At 40.5% G+C, this 18,230-nt stretch overlaps 1 protein-coding gene across 1 annotated transcript; it reads left to right on the forward strand.

Moving 5' to 3' along the window:
• The first annotated feature begins 2 nt into the window (after nucleotides 1-2).
• RIDA (reactive intermediate imine deaminase A homolog) lies at nucleotides 3-9,968 on the forward strand. Its single transcript, XM_063390467.1, has 6 exons — nucleotides 3-229; nucleotides 4,875-4,980; nucleotides 5,538-5,592; nucleotides 6,429-6,497; nucleotides 8,067-8,122; nucleotides 8,552-9,968. Exons 1-6 carry the CDS (start codon nucleotides 18-20, stop codon nucleotides 8,618-8,620), a joined length of 567 nt encoding a protein of 188 aa, XP_063246537.1. The 5' UTR covers nucleotides 3-17; the 3' UTR covers nucleotides 8,621-9,968.
• Nucleotides 9,969-18,230: the final 8,262 nt, after the last annotated feature.

Consider the following 18,230-nt stretch of genomic DNA (forward strand, 5'->3'; position numbering starts at 1 on the left):
GCGCCCCGGCAGAGCGCATGCGCACTACCCCGACACCGGCCAGAAGGACTACATTTCCCAGAAGCCCCCGCGGGCGGCGGTGGGCGGAGCGTGCCCTGGCCGGACTCTACGGGACGGCAGGCGGGGAGGCCCCGGCACTCACTGCAGCTTCAGCGGCGGCCGTAGGCATGGTCTCGCTCGTGAAGAAAATAATCAGCACTACTAAGGCCCCTGCACTGGGTCCCTACAGGTAATGCCTTAGCTAAGAAAGATCTGAGAATCTTGATGGATAACAAGTTGACGATGAGCCGGTAGCACCCTTGCGGCCAATGCTTTCCTGGGGTGCATCGGGAAAAGTGGCCAAGAGGTCGAGGGAGGTGATCCTGTCTCTCTGCTCGGCGTAGTGAGGCCACATCTGGAGTGCTGTGTCCAGTTTTGGGCTCCTCAGTGCAAGAAAGACAAGGAGCTACTGGAGAGGGTCAGCAGAGGGCACAAAGATGATGAGGGCTGGAGCACCTCAGATGAGGAGAGACTGGGGGAGCTGGGCTTGTTTAGAGAAGACTGAGAGGGGAACTCAACACCTATAAATACCTCAAAGGCAGGTGCCAAGAGAATGGCGCCAGACTCTTTTCAGTGGTCCCCAGTGACAGGACAAGGAGCAGTGGCCATAAACTAGAACTAAGAAGTTTCAGCTCAACATGAGGAAGAACTTTATATTGAGGGTGGCAGAGCATTGGGACAGGCTGCCCAGGGAGGTTGTCGAGTGTCCCTCTCTGGAGACATTCCAAACCCAGCTGAATGCATTCCTGTGTAACCTGCTCCATCCAGGAGACCCTGCCTTGGCAGGGAGGTTGGACTGAATGATCTCCTGAGGACCCTTCCAACCCTAAACAATTCTGTGATTTTGGGAGCAGGAAGTCTCTCAGGAGATGCAGGAGCAGATTTTGCTGGAGGGGTTTTGGCAGGTCCCTGGAGGCCTATCAGGCAGGCCTGGGGCTGAGGTGAGAGCAGGACCATGAGCAGGGGCCAGTCCTGGTACACCTCCCCCCCAGTAACCCCCAGGGACACCTGGAGTCCCAAAGCACGAGTGGGGCCCTGTGCAGGTGATGGAGAGTGAAGGCTGAGCCCATTCCAGGGTCTGCTTGGTTAAATGGAGAATTCAATGCCTGGGAATTGAAAATCCTTTCTTATTTTGAATAGTTATAAATGTTTTTCAGTCTAAAAGCTTAAGTGCTGTAAAAATATGTAAGAAGTTCAACATTTTCACAAGTATGTTGTTGTAGCAGTTCTACATATAATTAAAATAAAGAAAAATCCCAGTTTTAATTGGAGAAAAGTTTCTCTTTGCAATTTGGATATGAAAAAATGTTCACTCAGGATAGTAGATTCTTATAGCTAAAGCAGTGAGGGGTTTTTACCAGGACCTTTTCTAAGAATTTTTAATTCTGTGTTCACAATAGAATCTTCATGCCTTCCAGGTGCGTTTTTGTCTCCATTTCTTTGTGTCCTGAGCTTTCTTACCTTCAAACTGCGTGTTTCTTGTAGGCATTGTAAAGATGGAAAAATACAAAGTGTAGAAGCAGAGAGACATGACATGAAGGTTAACTTCTGTAAACAGTAAACTGTTGGTGGATTGCAACCTGGCATTGCTTGGCATCAGGAGAGCATCCAAGACATGGGAAGGCAACAATTCTTTTCTGCACACACGCACCACTGTCCCAGCCTTCAACATAGGCTTCCACTCCACAAAATGTTGTGCTTATTGGTAGTTTTTGATGTAGTTTTTGGTAGTTTTGATGAAATACTGCTTACTATGCAGCCTGTTAAATGTATGACGGGTCTAACATCAATAAGTATATCATTAACTTAGTTTATCGGATTTTAGTGGACTTGTCAAAGTCCAGAGAGCAGAAGTTACACAAAAAATAAGTGCCACCTCTCTGCTGTGAAGTCTGAGCTTGGTTACACAGGAATGAGGGCTTAACATGAAATGAAGAATTGGGGTGTATGGGCTGCATTCCTGCTTCTGCTACAGCCCTTCAGTATGCTTTTTGGTGACCTATTTTTACTGTATTTTTCTGTTTCCTTTACTGCATCCATTTGCCAGAACCTTGAGACAGGTAGGTAGATAGATATATAAAAAGACATATACCTGTGTCTATATGAGTCTGTATGTCTCATTAATGTTATTAACCCTTTAAAAGTCACTGCAGAGATACTGCTCTTGTATTAATCCAAAGTCATTTGTGTAAAGAAGATCTGATTAAAAAAGACCATGGTTCCTAACACCATCTCTCTGACAGACAATGTCGAAGGTCACAGCGTCTGGCCAGTTATGCATTTAGGTACACTGGACCCTGAATGACCTGAGACACCCATTCACATCCCTGCTGATTAATGGCCCTAGTTAGAAGGTGCATCTGAGTTAAAGAATGATTGGGGTTTGTGGAATTGAAGTTTCCCTGACCTTCACTCATGCATTTGAGTGCAGAAGTCTACTCCTTGGCTGGTAAATTGTTCCTAGTTTCAGTGAATGGAGGATTCCGTTGGTGAGCACACCAAGAGGAGGAAGTTGAGCAGAGCAGGGGACCCAACAAGGCTGCTGCAGATGCTGATCTGGCAGTAGTACCAGAAGGCTTCAGCTTGTTCTTTCCCAAGTTATTCATGATTTAGGACTCTCCGAAGGTCTCTGTTGAGATAAACATTTCACTGTCATTTGCTTTGTGATAAGCAGTACAAGAATATCTCTTTCACTGGAGAGCCCATACCTTCTTGATCTCTGTGCTTCAAACAGAAACAGAAGTTTGTGCTCTGAGAGTCTCCCACCACAGGAGTGGTAGGAAAGAAAATTAAAGAAGCCTGTGTGTACATGCACACGTTTCTATCAACAAGATGGTGTCAGCTAGAAAACTGCTTTATTCACTGTTTTCTTTGAATGGTGTAGTTTTGTGATTTACTCCGGTTTTGTTAATTGATAACTGAAAAAATAATCCGCATGTAAGGTAGTTTATCATATCTGACAAGTTTCTGGCTATTTTTTCCCCTTATGAAATTAGAGGAGAATGTAGGAAAAGTATAAAAGGAAAGATAGGAATGATGGCATTGTTCAAACTGCCTAACCCTGACCATTTGACTGAATCCCTAGATTAGGTTGGTCCCCTGTGAGGTGAATGGATTAAGACAATCCAACTGCGTGAATCTCTGTCTTGGTTTGAGAAGACAGTTAAAGGCTTTCAGGCAAAGTTTTGGGAAATAGAATAACAGTTCTTTACTAGGAATATTAAAAATACAAATGTAGCAGTCCAAAAACAAACGAAAACCCTAGAAACCCTGACAGAGACAGAAATATGACCTGACATCCTGTTGGTCAGTGTGCTGAAAGCAGTCGAAATAAACAGATGTGGTTCTATTGGAGTAGGGATGATCCTGTAGAAAGCGTCCAGTGGTGGTGAGATGGGTCCAGTCTTCCTCTGGGAATCCAGTGGAAAAGAGGATGCCTGGTGTGCCTATGTCTCAGTTTTTACCTTGGTAGGAATGGCTGGCTCGCCCCCCACTGGATGGGGCATCTGACAGTGATGTAATGTGTCATGTCATTGGTGAGCCTTAGTGGCCCTTTAACAGAAGATATTTCCCTCAGAGGGTGGACAGTGGTGAAAGAGATAAGAAACACTGCCCCACCTGCTTTAACAGCTGGTCTATTATCAGAAGGCATCTGCCCCCTCCCCCCTGGAGGGGGAGATAAAGAGATAAAGAAAAACATCTCCCCAACTGGTTTCAACAGATGAAATAGAATACACATTTTTTTGGTTACATAACCAAAATCTTAATTGAGAGAGGTACTAAGAATCTTCTCTGAATGTGTCCCTCCTTTTCCATCAACATTATAGGGAAGCAAACCTTCTATTTCAGATGCTTCAGGGAGGTACCTAAATCTAGTTTGTGTAGCTTGAGAGAGTTGTTTAATGGTCAAAACAATGCATTTTCTTGTGGAATGAGAGGAGATATGAAAAATGGTGTTGACACACCATAAACACTTCCAAAAGAATCTTTCTATAATTTCTTTGCAAAGTATTTTTAATTATTGGTTGCAGAGAATTAAATTGTGTCTCTTGCATAATATTTGCTAGGTAGTTGAAATCTTTGTTTTCAACTTTTAACCTCTTTGTAGCAGAGACATTAATAATTGCCCACTCCATTTCAGCAAAAGCACATTTGACATTTTTATGTAAATATTTTGCAAATAGCTTGAATTTTGCATTCTTCTGAATTAACCCAGCCAAGAAGTCTCTCAGGTTATTTGGTGAGAGGAAAGTGATAGTTCTGGGGATCAAGGTGTTTTGCTGACTGGCCAAATTCATTACTCTGGAGGAATACAACCAGTGTCACCTCACAGCTGGAACTCATTATCATAGTGCCTGTTTAAGAAGAAAAATGTTAAATCCCTTTTGACTTTTTTTTTCCTTTGCTGCTCTGCAGCTGAAATGTGGTTGAAAGGTATTGTCTGCTTCTCAAAGTGGGATGGAATATTTATCGGGGCAGGTGCAAAAAATTTTTTTATTTACTCTGCCTTCCCTCTGTTGCTATCTGCTATGTGGAACCTGTAGCTCAATTTAGCGTTGTGTTGCTGCATTGAAACCTTGTGCCTTTGCAAGAAACAGGGTTTATCTCCTCAAGGGCAGAGCTGTGCACTTCCAAAGATGGTGTAATCCCAGCTCTTCAAAAGCATAAGCAGATTGATGTATGACTGCATGTACACACTTGCAAGTGCATAACCTCAGTCTTCTTTCTGATACATTATAAAGTACTGTAGAAAACTTGAAATGTGCTTTCAGATTTGAAATTTGAAAGGTTTTCATGGGGAAACATTAGACTTAAAATGTCACTTGTGTTTTCAGCCAAGCCGTGCTGGTGGACCGGACAATGTACATTGCAGGGCAGATAGGGCTGGAACCTTCCACTGGGCAGCTCGTCTCTGGAGGGGCAAAGGAGGAGGCCAAGCAGGTAAGAGGTATTCCAGCAAAGAACTTGTAATGGAGTTGGCATGTGTCTAATTAGATGTGGAACTGTGAGAAATTGAGGAGACTGGAAAGCACATCACATCCCCCAGATGAGGGAAAAGCAGGAGGAAGTCATTCCATCTGAACTAATGCTGTAATTTTTCCAAAAACTTGGAGAACTTGGTGGTCAGGGTAGAAATCTGTTTCATGTAGGAAGGTAAGAAAGAATCAGTGTTTGAAGCAAAGGTTCACACCCCAATAAAAACCCTGGCTTGAGTCAGGGAAAATTTTACTCCCCCAGCAGCAAAGAGGTGGAGTGAGGTAATAGGATGAAATAAAGCTGCATCATGCATTTACATCTAATGAATGGATGGTTTAGTATTTAATAGAGGCTCCATTTTATTAATTTTTGTTTAGGTCGGTCATTTTTTGACAGTTGAGGTTTTGCTGGTTGAACTTACAGTAAAACATGGATTCAGCCAAATCACAAGTCATATTTACATACTTACATAAATATAACCCAGCTGACAGCTAAAAGATTTTTGTTTCATTTTTCTTTAGGCTCTAAAAAACATGGGAGAAATCCTGAAAGCTGCAGGCTGTGACTATAGCAATGGTAAGTGCTGCTGTGACTGTGGCAAGCAGGTGGTTGTTTTTATCTGAATTAAAATATAAAAAATCAAATTACATTTAAAAAAAAAAGCTATTTGCTGAACATTCACTGCTATTTGCTGAACAAGGTGGAAGAAACAAAAGAAATTGTGAATTTAGGTTAAAAAATAAAAGAAATAAATCTATGTGCAAGTCTTTGCAATGGGTATCAATGGAACACTGCCTTTCACCAAAAAATTCTGGCAGTGGTACTAATATTTTACTTCCAGCTGTGGAAGCTCAGGTACAGACAATGCTGCAGTGACTACAGACATTTTAAGCATCCTAGGTTTTGCTCCAGGTAAAAGCAGGTTTGTATCTGTGATGTTAATATTCTAGACACTCCCAATACTTTTTGGGTGGAGGACTCTACTGGTGGAGCCACACCAGGATTAATGCTGGGTTAGGTAGTCCTGGGAAAAAATTCTAGCATAGACTATATTTTCAGACCTTCTATGAACTTTTTTTCTGGCAGCAGAGATTGTATATGATACAAGTTATTGCCAGCAGCTGGCTTACAACAGCTATTTTGACTGATCTGCTTATCAGTTTAGTGCCTCTTGGAAGAATTTGGCTAGTGAAGAATGGCTAAATTCCTTAAAGCTTTATTACATACTAAGTGCTCATATTTTTTAGGTGGTTCCCTGGGTTGTAGCTCTAATGGTCAATATCTGCAAAACTTCTCAAAATGTTTAGAATATTTGAGAGAAATGTACGAAATAAAAGCAAGAAATGCACTAAAGTCTTTCAATTTTGTATGCAAGTCAGAGTCTAAAATAACTGCACTTATATGATTTCTAGTTGTGAAGACTACAGTTTTGATGGCAGACATGAAGGACTACAATGATATTAATGATGTTTACAAACAATGTAAGTAGATATTTTGCTTGTGTTTTACCATTATGGCTTGTGAACAGTTAATTATGTTTATGGTAGTCAAAGTGTTTTAATGACTCAGATGATGTAGTTCCATATTCTTTGAAATTCCTCTAGAAATTAAATTTTCAAGTATCAGATCAAGCAGAGCCTAATTTCATGTGGATTTGTGTTCTACCATCCCACTAACTAACTCTGTCCTGTGAAGATCAGGTCCTGCTATCCCTACAGGTTGGTCTTCTTTGCCTCTTTACCTTGCTTGATCCTCTGCTGTCCTGCCTATAATTCTACTGTAGGCAGCCTTCAAATGCTGAAACTCAGATTTTATATCTCCATTTCTTTAAAATCTGTACCTTTGAAAAATTTGAGGATCATTGTTATGGGACAGGACTCATTCTTTATACAAGGGTGAGCCATGCTGCTCCCCTTGAAGGAAAAAGAGAACAGTGCTTGGTCAACAAAACTGCATATAGACTGAAATAGGTGATTCCAATGAGTGGTGTTGTACAGAATAATTTGGGACAATTTGCCTGAGCTCCTTGTTTATATTGATGCCTTAAGCATTGTGATATAGCTTTGGCTTTTAATTAGATAGCAACGTCTGGTCTTGAATGAAGTCTCATTGATGAGCAATTAACACAGTCTCCTAGTTGTCAAAATGTACTGGGGGCTGTGTGTGCTTAAGCAGGGTGAAACCAGCCCAGCTGCATGCTTAGTTACTTGTCTCCAACCTGGAGTTTGAGGAAACAGTTGCTGCTGTTCTTTGATTGTGAATTATTATCTCAAAGCAGGACCCTGAAATTGCCATTATTAACAGTTTGGAGGTAACTGTCACTAGTAAAACTTTCACTCCTTATGCACATTTCTTGGAAATGTTCAGTCAGGTTGGATGGCACTTTGAGCAGCCTGATGTATTGGAAGATGTTATTGGCTGTGGCATGGTGGTGAATTGGACTATGTGATCTTTAAAGGTTCCTTCTGACCTGAACTATTCTAATAGTGTATAGATTCAGCTCTTACATCTTTACCAGTACCCTTCCCCATGCCTGTTCTAATATCTGTGATTGTCAGGTCTAAATGGGCACAAAGGAATAAATCAAGGACCTGTTTTCCCTCTGTTTTCCTTTGATATGAGTATGGTTGGACTCCAGATGATTTTATGTGAATTTGGGATCTTTGCTCATGACTCTTTTGGCAAGGGCCTGTTTCTCTCTCCTGCTCTTTCTATGAAAGAGCCATCTCCCTCTCACTGGTATTTGAAACTGGATGATCACCATTCTGATTTAATCTTCCTTTTTCAGCCAAGTTGGTGTTAAGGCCCTGCAGTGTCAGCAGAATGCAAGTTGTCAGTGGTCAGAACTGGGGATGAGTGGTGGCTTGCTGAGATTGAGAGCAGTCAGTCACCAAAACAAAACAAGGGGGAAATGATAGCTGGAAGTCTTAGAGGTCTTGTAGCCTTGAACCTGAAAATGTTCCAATGATTGCATTTTATACAGATTACCTTGAACTGTGTTTTATCTAGCCGAGTTTAGTGACTGCTGGATGTTTCTGTTTAAATTACAGTTTTCAAGGCAAACTTCCCAGCCAGAGCAGCCTATCAAGTTGCTGCTTTGCCCAGAGTAAGTGTCACTTTTCTGTCTCCAAAACCCCACAAAATTTTCTGGAATACCTTACTACTGAAGCATTCTGACAGCTTTTCTTATTCTGAAATAGCTCTGAGTGCAGTTGTTTTAGTGAAGACTCTTAATTAATTTCTTTTCTAAGTAGACTACTGTTATTCCCATACATTATCAGACATCTGAATATGAGATACATGTTTTTTTATGGTGGAAGATAGATAAAACACTAGAAATAAGGTTATGATACTTGAATAAGCATAAATTGAATTTGCAAGATTACTGAACATTGCTAACTCAGTAATACAGCTGTCAGAAATATAATCTCTCTCAAACGTCACTCTGTTCTTACAAAGTTATGTTGTTCATCCAGTTGTTTCAGAAAATAGATACATTAAATTCCTAATGTGTTTCTTCATTGTTTTGTCACAGGGGGCCAGAGTTGAGATTGAAGCTATTGCCATTCAGGGACCTCTCCAAGAGGCTTCAGCACAACTATAAGGAGAGACTGGATATCTCTAAAACAATGACAGTTTTAGATTTAGTTAATACTTCTCCCCTATATCCAATTCCTACAGCTAACAGCAGTTACACACAGTTGAAATGAGTAAACAGGTGCTTTCTTCAGGACTTAAAGTGAGTCCTCTGCTGGCAAACCCTGAAAAGTGCCTGACTCCTGCTAAAATCAGCTGAGCCAGATTGCAGGACAGGACCTGCCTTTTGTGGAGGTGACTGGATATTCAGGTATTAAGGTACATACCTGGGTGAAGAGTTATACTATGGGTGATCTGGATGTGGAAAACTATACTGATTTGTAATAGTACGTTTTTAGTAACAATTTTAAATCAGAAAAAATGACAGAAATGAGAAAACAGAACACTAAAATCGCTTAGCATACATCTTCATGTCTGAGGAGTTATACTGTCCTTGCTTCTGAATTTTCTTAACCTCTTTCTTAACATAATAGATTACTGTTGGGACTCAGATTTTTTTCATATGTAAGTAATTGCTTAAGAAAGTTAATATTAATTTCAGAAAGAAGAAAATTGTGCTCTTCTGAAGTAAAGTGGTATCTTTATAAATCAGATAAAAATTAATATCTATCTGTAATTTTTTTTCATAGCAATTCAACTTTGACTATGTTTTGATTAAAAAAACCCCAAAAACCAACAGAAATTAAAATGAGAATGAGAATAAAATATAATTCCAACTGCAAAAATGTGCCTGTCTCTTATGGGAACAAAATTTTCCTGATTGTGGTTTGATACTCCATTACCAAAAAAGTCTCCAGCTTGCTTATTCAATAACAAATAATTTGAACCAAAAGAATAGGCTTATTATCTACATCCTAATAGCTAAGGATTAAATTCTCCAGGACAGGAAGCTTTCAGCTACCATGTTATTACAGTTCTTGTAATTTTTTTCCTCTGCCGTTAAGGTCAGAAGCATCGGTTTGAGGGGGTGATTAAGCAATATTGAGAAGTCCAACTGGTGATGCCAGTAACTTATCCCATCCTTCTGTACTGATCTTCTATCAAGTACAAATGGATACTGTGAGAACAGTCAGCCCTACTTTGTAGTCCTAGATTTGTGGTGAACCAGCCATTCCCTCTTTTCACTGAGTTTATAAACTGTACCATTATAGAAAAAAGATTCATAATGAGATTGTCACAGCAAATATGTGCAAATATAAGGATATTTTAATACTTTTATCTTTCTTTCTTTCAAAGAAAATTCTTTTTATTAGAAGGAAGATAATGCCTTTGTTATTTCAAACAGTAAACTTCCAAACAGCCTTTGAAAAATGCCTGACTTTTCTCTAAATAAACTTCCTATACATAAACTTTGATTAGTTTTGGCTTCTGTTCTTGTTCTGTGTCCTTGGCTGTACTAATAATGCATCTTGTGCTCTATAGCTCTGACTCCATAAGCAATCCCACCCAAAAAAACCCATGGTCAGACTTGTTAGGAAGGAGTTGGGACTAACTAATATGGCCATGACTTTCTAGGAAACACAAAGCAGATGTTCCTTCATTTTGTCAATTAATAATAATTTAAAAATAATGCCATTGAATGGAGTTACATTTAAACTTTTAAGTGGAGTTTAACTCCTAATTTATATTTAGGTTTCTCTGTTACAGCTTTGTTTAGGTGCAATTACTTAGTTGGGATTTATTTCACTGATTTGTGGGAGGTTTAGTTCAAGTTCACTGCAGATCAGCTGATTTCAGGAGTCTTGAGCGTGAGCTGAGTTCAGCCTTTTATAACCACAGTGGTTCTCCCTGCTGCTCGCGTTCGTGCCCGCTGCCTTTGTGCCCGCCCCGAACCCAGCGCTAGGTGGCAGCTGCGATGTTTTTCTGGCGCGCTGACTCGTGCATTGCCCGGTCGAGCCCATTACAGCGCTCCTTGGGAGACTTGGGTGGCAGGAGAGCGAGTACACCATCACTTTCCACAGTAAGGGACAGTCTGAGACTGAAATGTAAATGAAACACCGGGGAAAAGTTCCCTGCTGGATGCAGCTAACAAGGCAGAACAAATTGTTTCCATTAAGTGTTTTTAACAGTAAGTAGGTGCCATTCTGCAAAAACTCCAGAACTGAAATTCCCTTTTAGCTTTATGATCCTTCAGGTGGAGACAGTTGTGGTTTTTACACTACATATTTAAATCAAAGCCATTCAAGACCTTTTCTTGATATGTATTTTTCTGGTATAGAAGTCTAGAATAACTGAAATAAACCCTCTTATTTACAGCTCTAACACAGTTTTCAAAATAAAAAATCAGCCTTCCACAGAAAAGTGTAAAACATATATTTTATTTAAGCAGAGTTATATTATTTGATTCTAGTCTTTAAAACAAAAAGGCCAACACCCATGATTCTCCAATATGAAAAGCCTAATTTGCAAACTACTTAGTACATAGATATTTAATAAATCCAGTTTTAAATAGAGGGATATTAAAACCACTTCTTTTTCCTTTGCTAGTCTGAGCTGCATGCAAAATACAAAGTTGCAATTCAGCTTGTGGCATCTTGATTTCGGCATTTAAAATTTGTTTCTATGAGGTAACTAAAAAACCAAAGCAAAACAGGTTGTCTCTTCCTATGAAAGTAAGGCAAGGTATAAAGTACTGAAATGTGTACGTTTCTTTTAGTAAGACTCTTTCTTCTTGAAATGATTATATTCTCTACAGATTAAACAATGAAAAAAAAGAGTCAGTACCTAGTTTAAATAAAACTGTGTTCCCTTAAACCACATAAACTGCCCCAATCTTCTCCTGCCAGCACTTGCTCTTGCTGCAGTGTTTACCTAAAAGCAGTTCCTCATTGAGTGAGAGAGCCAGCCCCAGCCAGCCAGATGGGCAGGAATCTTCTGAGATCCTACAGCGTGCCTATGTGTCTGCACAGAGCTGACAGGGTGCAAATTTAACTTCTTCTAGGGTTGTGTTTATTGGTAATTAGAAAAAAAAATCTACCAGAGCTTTCTGGTTAGCTTGGAAATTGTGTTCTTTCAAGTGTACCGCCCAGCACTCCCTGCAGTGAGGAATGGTTACTTTTACCTTGGATGAAGTTGAGGGCTGAAGATTGTTTAGTTCTTTTTAGCTTCTCTATTACAGAAGGCTAGAAAAACTAAAATTAAAAGTGACATCTACCTAGCAAAAATTCCCTAAAAAAAAAAGGGGGGGTTGGGTTCTGAAAGTTTATGGTGTTGCCTACAGGAAGTTGACATTAAATGAAGTTGACAAGTTCATAAGAATGCTGCTAAGCAGAAAACCTTAGATTATGATACAGCCAAGAACTATCAGCTTACACAAAGGGTTAATAGGCCAAGGATATAAATTAGATTATTTAATACAAACCAGAATCAGCTGGACTCAGACATGTACATGCAGTATGAAATTATCTCTTAGAGGGGATTTGTATAATTTGCTGGTGACAGGATTTTTGTTCTTTTGTACAATAAAGCTAATGAAAGAGCAATATTATGCTTGCCATTTTTAGGTAACTGACTTTTCTCTATGTCTACATCCTTATGGCAGAGAACCTTGCAAACACAGTCCTCAGCAGTGTATTATATAAGAGTCCCTTTGCACAGGACACAGCCCCAAGCTGGGCCAGCGGAGGTTCAGGTTGAACATCAGGAGGAATTTCTTCACATAAGGGGTTGTTAAACATTGGAATCGACTGCCCAGGGAGGTGGTGGAGTCACCTTCCCTGAATGAGAAATGACTGGTCTTACTGCATTGGTCTAATTGACAAGGTGGTCTTCAGTCAACATTTAGACTCAAGTAAGTTAGAGGTGTTTTCCAGCCTAATTGAGTCTATGATCCTGCAACATGCACCATCAGAACAAATTTCTACTCTTTATCTGACCCAAAACACAAATCATATTCAGGGCCTGTTTTCACAGGAAATTTGTTTGAAAGTATTGCCATTCAGCTTCATCTCCAAAATGATTTTTCAGCATTTTGGAAAATAACCCAGACAGTCCTTGATAGCATATTTCTCCAGGAGGACAGCACTCCGGGGAAATAAAATATATAACCTTTTCTTTGGGAACAGTCTTATATTTGTCTCTTAGACAGGTTTGTATTTTCTCTCTTAGAAATCCATTTTAGAAGCCACAAATGCATATGAGGAAAGGTAAACAGCTAAAGACAGGTTATTACTGACCATGAAAGTTAACAGCTGTGAAGTTATCTCCTAGGATTTATACAACTAAAACATCCCACTCAGTTAAAAATGCCCTCTTCTCCGTGCTTCTGAGTAAGTCATCACATATATTGTGCTACAATCCCTTCAATAAATTTGAGTTTAAAAAGGGGGAGTGATCAGCACACAGATGGGTTCTGGACACTGCACTCTGTTATGTTTTATTTTGTGGAAAACTCACCTCTGCATTTAGTTAGAGCTTGGTAAATGGGCACTTTCCTCTCCCAGTCCTCTACCTGCTGTATACTTCAGCAGCTGTTTACATTGGTAGTCCAGGCACTCAGAGGAACTGCCTACATGCAATCATTTAAAAAGAAAAAAAGCTGCACTCTGTTCTTTATCCTATATAATGTTGGTTGAAGGTTTCAACGATTTGAAGTTATCTGAACCTGGGGAAAAGTCCTAATTGTAAAAGCAGTGATCATACTGCTGTTGAAAAATTATCCTGGTGTGTACAGAAGGCACTCTGTGGCAGGGTGATAAAAGTTTGGGTATTTCAAACTCTTGAAGTCTTGGCAGCTTGACTTCAAAAAATCTGTATTATATAAAACTTCTTTTGCGATGCCTTCTATTCATGTGTCTGTAGCTTGTAGTTCAATCCATAAAAGCCTATTTTCCCAACGCAATAAAATTTAAAAATATTCATGTGAACAGAAGAGCAGGCCCAAGAAGAGGATGTTCATTGAGACATAACTTCTATTGCTTGTTATTAGCTGTCTCTGAAACACATGGAAAAGATTAATTTAGCAATTAATTGAAGGTATAACTTGATATTCACTAAATCTGACAGGAACTCAAAGTGAAAGTTTGCTGGAAGTATCACAGGATGAAGGAGATATCTGCTCTTCTCCCACATCTCTAAGAACGTTCTGTATGGACCTAAAAGCAACCACTGGCTCTGCTTCCTCTTCCTCCATCCCATTCATACACAGTCTTCCTGTTACAGGTATTAACATCACCTCTGTGTGTCACTGCTACAATCTCGAGCTCCTCCTCACCCTGCTGCCTTTTCTCTTAACAACTTTTGATATTACTATGTCATTCCAGTCAGATTTGACATAGAGGCAGGCATTTCATGGACAGTAAATCCTAAATAAGGACAAGAGACAAAGGGCATAAGTTGAAGTACAGTGTATTTCCTTTAAATACAAGATGTTTTTTTTTTCTGTGAGGTCAGTTAAATTATGGGACTAGGCTGCCCACAATTGATGGGAGTCTCTACTCCTGGGGATTCAAAACCCAACAGTACAACCTGTTTCTGCTTTGAGCAGGACTAGACAAGCTCCAGAGGTATTTTTCTACCTCAGATATTCCTTGGCAAAGTATGGCTGAGGAACTGTGTCCAGCCCCTGAAGCTACTGCTGGCCATCAGCAACTGAGAAGCTCTGAGGCTCACTTGATGGCTAAAAGAGAGTGCCCAAGGGGGTGACTGGCTGAAATCACAGTGTCTGGCCATCCCAGCTCAAAGTACTTCTTTCCCAGCTAGAAGACTCTGCAAGGGTAGGGAATATGAGAATGTGGGACTTTCTCACTGAATTGTGGTGTTCCATGAGGGTGTGTAGGGAACACAGGAAAGGTGGGAAATTTGCATGGGAATGAAGGTAGTCAGTGAGAGACATCCAACTCAGTGATTCTCTGTGACTTAGAAGATTGTTAATATAACATGAAAAAAGCCAACTCCCTTTAATGGCTTCAAATTCAACACACTTAGCATGTCACTGAGCATTCCCTTACTCTTAGGTGGATATCAGCTACCTTTGGAGCCCTATTTTTTTTTTGAACTAGGATCAGCTTTTATCTCCTTAGTCATACCCTCCTAGAGACAAAGCTGTGAATGTTTTTGATGTCTCTCAGAGTAAGAATTTTTCCATTCCCTTAAGCAGTCTTGCTTTCCTGCCCAGAATTATGCTTTATTTCTTCAATATCCTTTCAAGATGGAAGAATTGCTCCCTTACACAACAGAATCCCAGGTTTAAATGGTCACTATTCCGTTCCTAGCATTGTTTGCTCCTCTTGCCTGCAGCTGTTCTCTGAGCTGTGTCAGTGCACTCCCATCATCTGAAATACATTACAGACATAGAAACAGGGCTGCTCTTTCTGCTCTCTTACAAAACTGTTGGGGAGAATACTGACAAAGCAGGCAAATGCAGGAAGAATTTTAATAAAGCTGTAATCAGCACTGGGTGAAGTTTCTGGAAATGTTCAAGGCCTAGTTGGATGGAGCCCTGATGAACCTGATCTGATGGGTGGCATCCCTGCCCATGGCAGGAGGGTTGAAACTAGGTGATCCTTGGGGTCCATTCCAAGCCTTTCTATGATTCTCTTACTCTCCAGGAGAGGGAATATGTTCTTTGAGGTTTCCTAGAATCAAGTTAAGTGCTTTGTGGAATTCACAGCACAGAGAGGTGACTCTTTGCAAAAGCATAGCAGCTTTTTTAGAAGACATAATTTAAAGACATTAAAAAGAAACTGATTGATTAAATTTGTTTTGACTTCATAGGCATAGCTATCTGGCATAAATGTAAAGATCCTGCAAAGGAACAGTTGTCAATGGCCAACAACTGCTTGTCTTCATAGGCTAGCTTAAAAAGTAACAATCTGTAAAGATGAGCAACTGTCAAACATGAAAATTAAGGGGAGGTGAGCTTTTTCTTATCACAGCTGATCTACTTTTTTTTACTTGGATAATCACAAGGTCATAAGAGCTCATAAGCCTTGACCAAACTGCTTGACCACCCCCTACTTGTCTTACAGACTGCAGTGCTTATGCTGAAAACCATTTCCCTTAACCCTCTAGCAGAAGCATAAGCAGCAGTGCAACATGCTGGCTTGCCCTAAGGTTGTGACACTTGCTAGCACTGGGAAGGAACCAAAGACTGCTCACCCCAGGTGCAAGAGGTTCCTTTGGAAGTCATGAAAGACACTGTAGGTGTAAGGTAGCTACCACCCTTTCTGCTGAAGCTGTTCTCTTCTGAATTACAGAAATACTCACTAGCCTAGAGGGACTTTGAGCATGACTAAGGATGCCAGTGATTAGGAGGGAGGGCAGAGGGAGAAGGTGATTCCAGCCATTGCAATAACCGGGGGAAAGGAGGAATTGTCTGCATTGTCTGCTCATCCTTTTCCACATTCCAGCAATACCACAGGGTAACCTGTGGTGGTGGAATCACCATCCCTGGAGGCGTTCAAAAAACATGCAATGCAGCACTTAGGGACAGGATTTAGAGATGGACCTGGCAGCACTGAGTTAACAGTTGGACTCAATGATCTTAGAGTTCTTTTCCAACCTAAATGATTCTATGATTCTAATTCTGCCTTTTGGGGCATGTGAACACTTTACGTGATAGACTCAAGTGTGAGGTTCTTAGTGAATGTGGAGGAAGAAGAAGAAGGAACTTTTGTAGCAAGACTGTAGTGACAGAATTTTGACCATAATCTCAAAGTCTGCCAGAGGGATAATCTTATCCCCCTAAATTTTTCTTTTCACTGGTGTAACAGTTTTCCAGAGGAACTTTATTTGTCCTGTGACATTTCCTTCCCACCATGTGACTGAATATGCTGTGCAATGTGCTTTCACCACAGCACCACACTGCTGATTTCAGCTGGTGAGGAGAAGAAGGGGATCTAAAATGCCTGGCATAGAATCAAAATCACAAAGCAGCATTAAGGCTCAGCTTACAAAAACAAGCCTGCAGATAATAATGAGCAGAGACATGATTTTAACAAAGGTTTTTATTTTCTAAGACTGCATGTTACAGTCTATCATTTTTCCCAATGAGGGAAAAGTTACCACTGATAAGGCTCATGTATTATATAGAGATGACCCATGTAAAAAGCATGACTTCTAATTGATTGCTTCCAAAAATGTCTTTTAATGTTAAGTATTTTTGACTCTCTTGTGTAAAAATGCAGAAAGCAGCTGTATGCCAACAGGGGAATAACAAGGCATGCTCATTAAGGATAGCACAGTCTTTGCTGTCTGTTAAACAATAACCCATGTGGTCCTTCCCTCCTCTGTCAACATACCTATCTCTGTCGCTGCTGCACTATCCACAGCTTCTCCTGTTTCTTCTTCTTTTGTTTCAGGCCCTTCACTTACTGTCTCACTGAGCAGCTCAGTTTCCACCTGTTCTCCCGTCTCACCTGGGAATGGTAACCATGGAGATCAAATTAGGATCCACTAAGAAAAAGCACCAAGTGCCCCAGCTCCTTTCTCTAAACCTGATTTTGCTTTGTCAGCTCTCCAATGCCCCTTACCGAGGTACTCTCTGAATGAGCCCATAGAGATCAAACAGGATGATCCCAAACACTTTTCATCATCCAGCTATATGGTTGCCTCATGCCCATGAAGTTCTCCTAATGCTTTCACAAAATTCCCTTGATGTTGTATCCAAAAGAAATCATGAGTATTATTTCTGTCCAAATAATTTCTCCTGGATTTTATTTCATAGATGTGCAATTTTATTCGCAATTGGAACAAAACAGAAATAGAAAACATAGTAACATGCAAGTCTGGCTGAAACCCTGCTTTCCCAGGGAAGCTGCTGCCTAACTAATTTCCTCCCATAGCTACAGAAGCATGAAGGAAAGTAAAACAAATGCTAAGGATCATATGTACCATAGCATAAAAATAGAAAATAGATGCCTCTGGAAAAAGAATGCACACAAGTTATGGTATTACTTCTACCTTGGAAGTAATAGGAGAAAAACTCCTTTCCCCAAAAGCTTTGTTCACTTGCCCTGCATGCATCACTTGGTGCTAAAAGCCCCACAACTCATCTTCAGCTAGACAGACAACTGTAAACATGTTACCACTGATGAGAGGTGACAGGGCAAGGTCCATGGCATGCTGCTTTGCCTCCAGCACTGCCTTGAGGCTTAGAACTGGTGAATAATATAATTGGAGCTTGCAGCTGGGCAGGATGAGTGTTTAACAGGTGAGCAACCTGTCATTTACTGCTTACATAAAACAAGGCTTTATTCCAAAGCATAGATGCCCATTTTATGTAGAGGACAAAACTCTTTCATGAAGAGACACAGGAGAGGACAAAGCAATCCAACAACCATGCTCAGCTACTGGGATGCAAAGAATAAGGTTCATATTGGCAGTTCAGAGACATGCAGCACAAAGCCACAGGATTGGTGGCAGTGTGTGTAACTGGCTCTGGACTTCACACGTTTCAGTCCTTCTGCACCTCGCAATTCTTCAAGGCAAAAGCAGAATGAAGATGTCTCCCTGCATAGAAATCCTCCTCATGAGCTTCACCTGCTCCCTGAAGAGCTACCCCAGGATGGATCTGATTCACTACAGAGCTACTTTGTACCATTTAGGAGAAATTTGATCCTCCTGTGAAGTGTTTATCTTCTGCACGTGCAGTCCATGTCCTCTGGGCACTAACCCAA

Source organism: Prinia subflava, chromosome 1 (assembly GCF_021018805.1).
Source record: "Prinia subflava isolate CZ2003 ecotype Zambia chromosome 1, Cam_Psub_1.2, whole genome shotgun sequence".
Lineage (NCBI taxonomy): Eukaryota > Metazoa > Chordata > Aves > Passeriformes > Cisticolidae > Prinia > Prinia subflava.

Coding starts and splice junctions, on each gene's coding strand:
- RIDA (XM_063390467.1), top strand. CDS start 18: ATGCGCACTACCCCGACACCGGCCAGAAGGACTACATTTCCCAGAAGC. Junction 230..4,874: donor CCTGCACTGGGTCCCTACAG/GTAATGCCTTAG, acceptor TTGTGTTTTCAG/CCAAGCCGTGCTGGTGGACC. Junction 8,123..8,551: donor AAGTTGCTGCTTTGCCCAGA/GTAAGTGTCACT, acceptor GTTTTGTCACAG/GGGGCCAGAGTTGAGATTGA.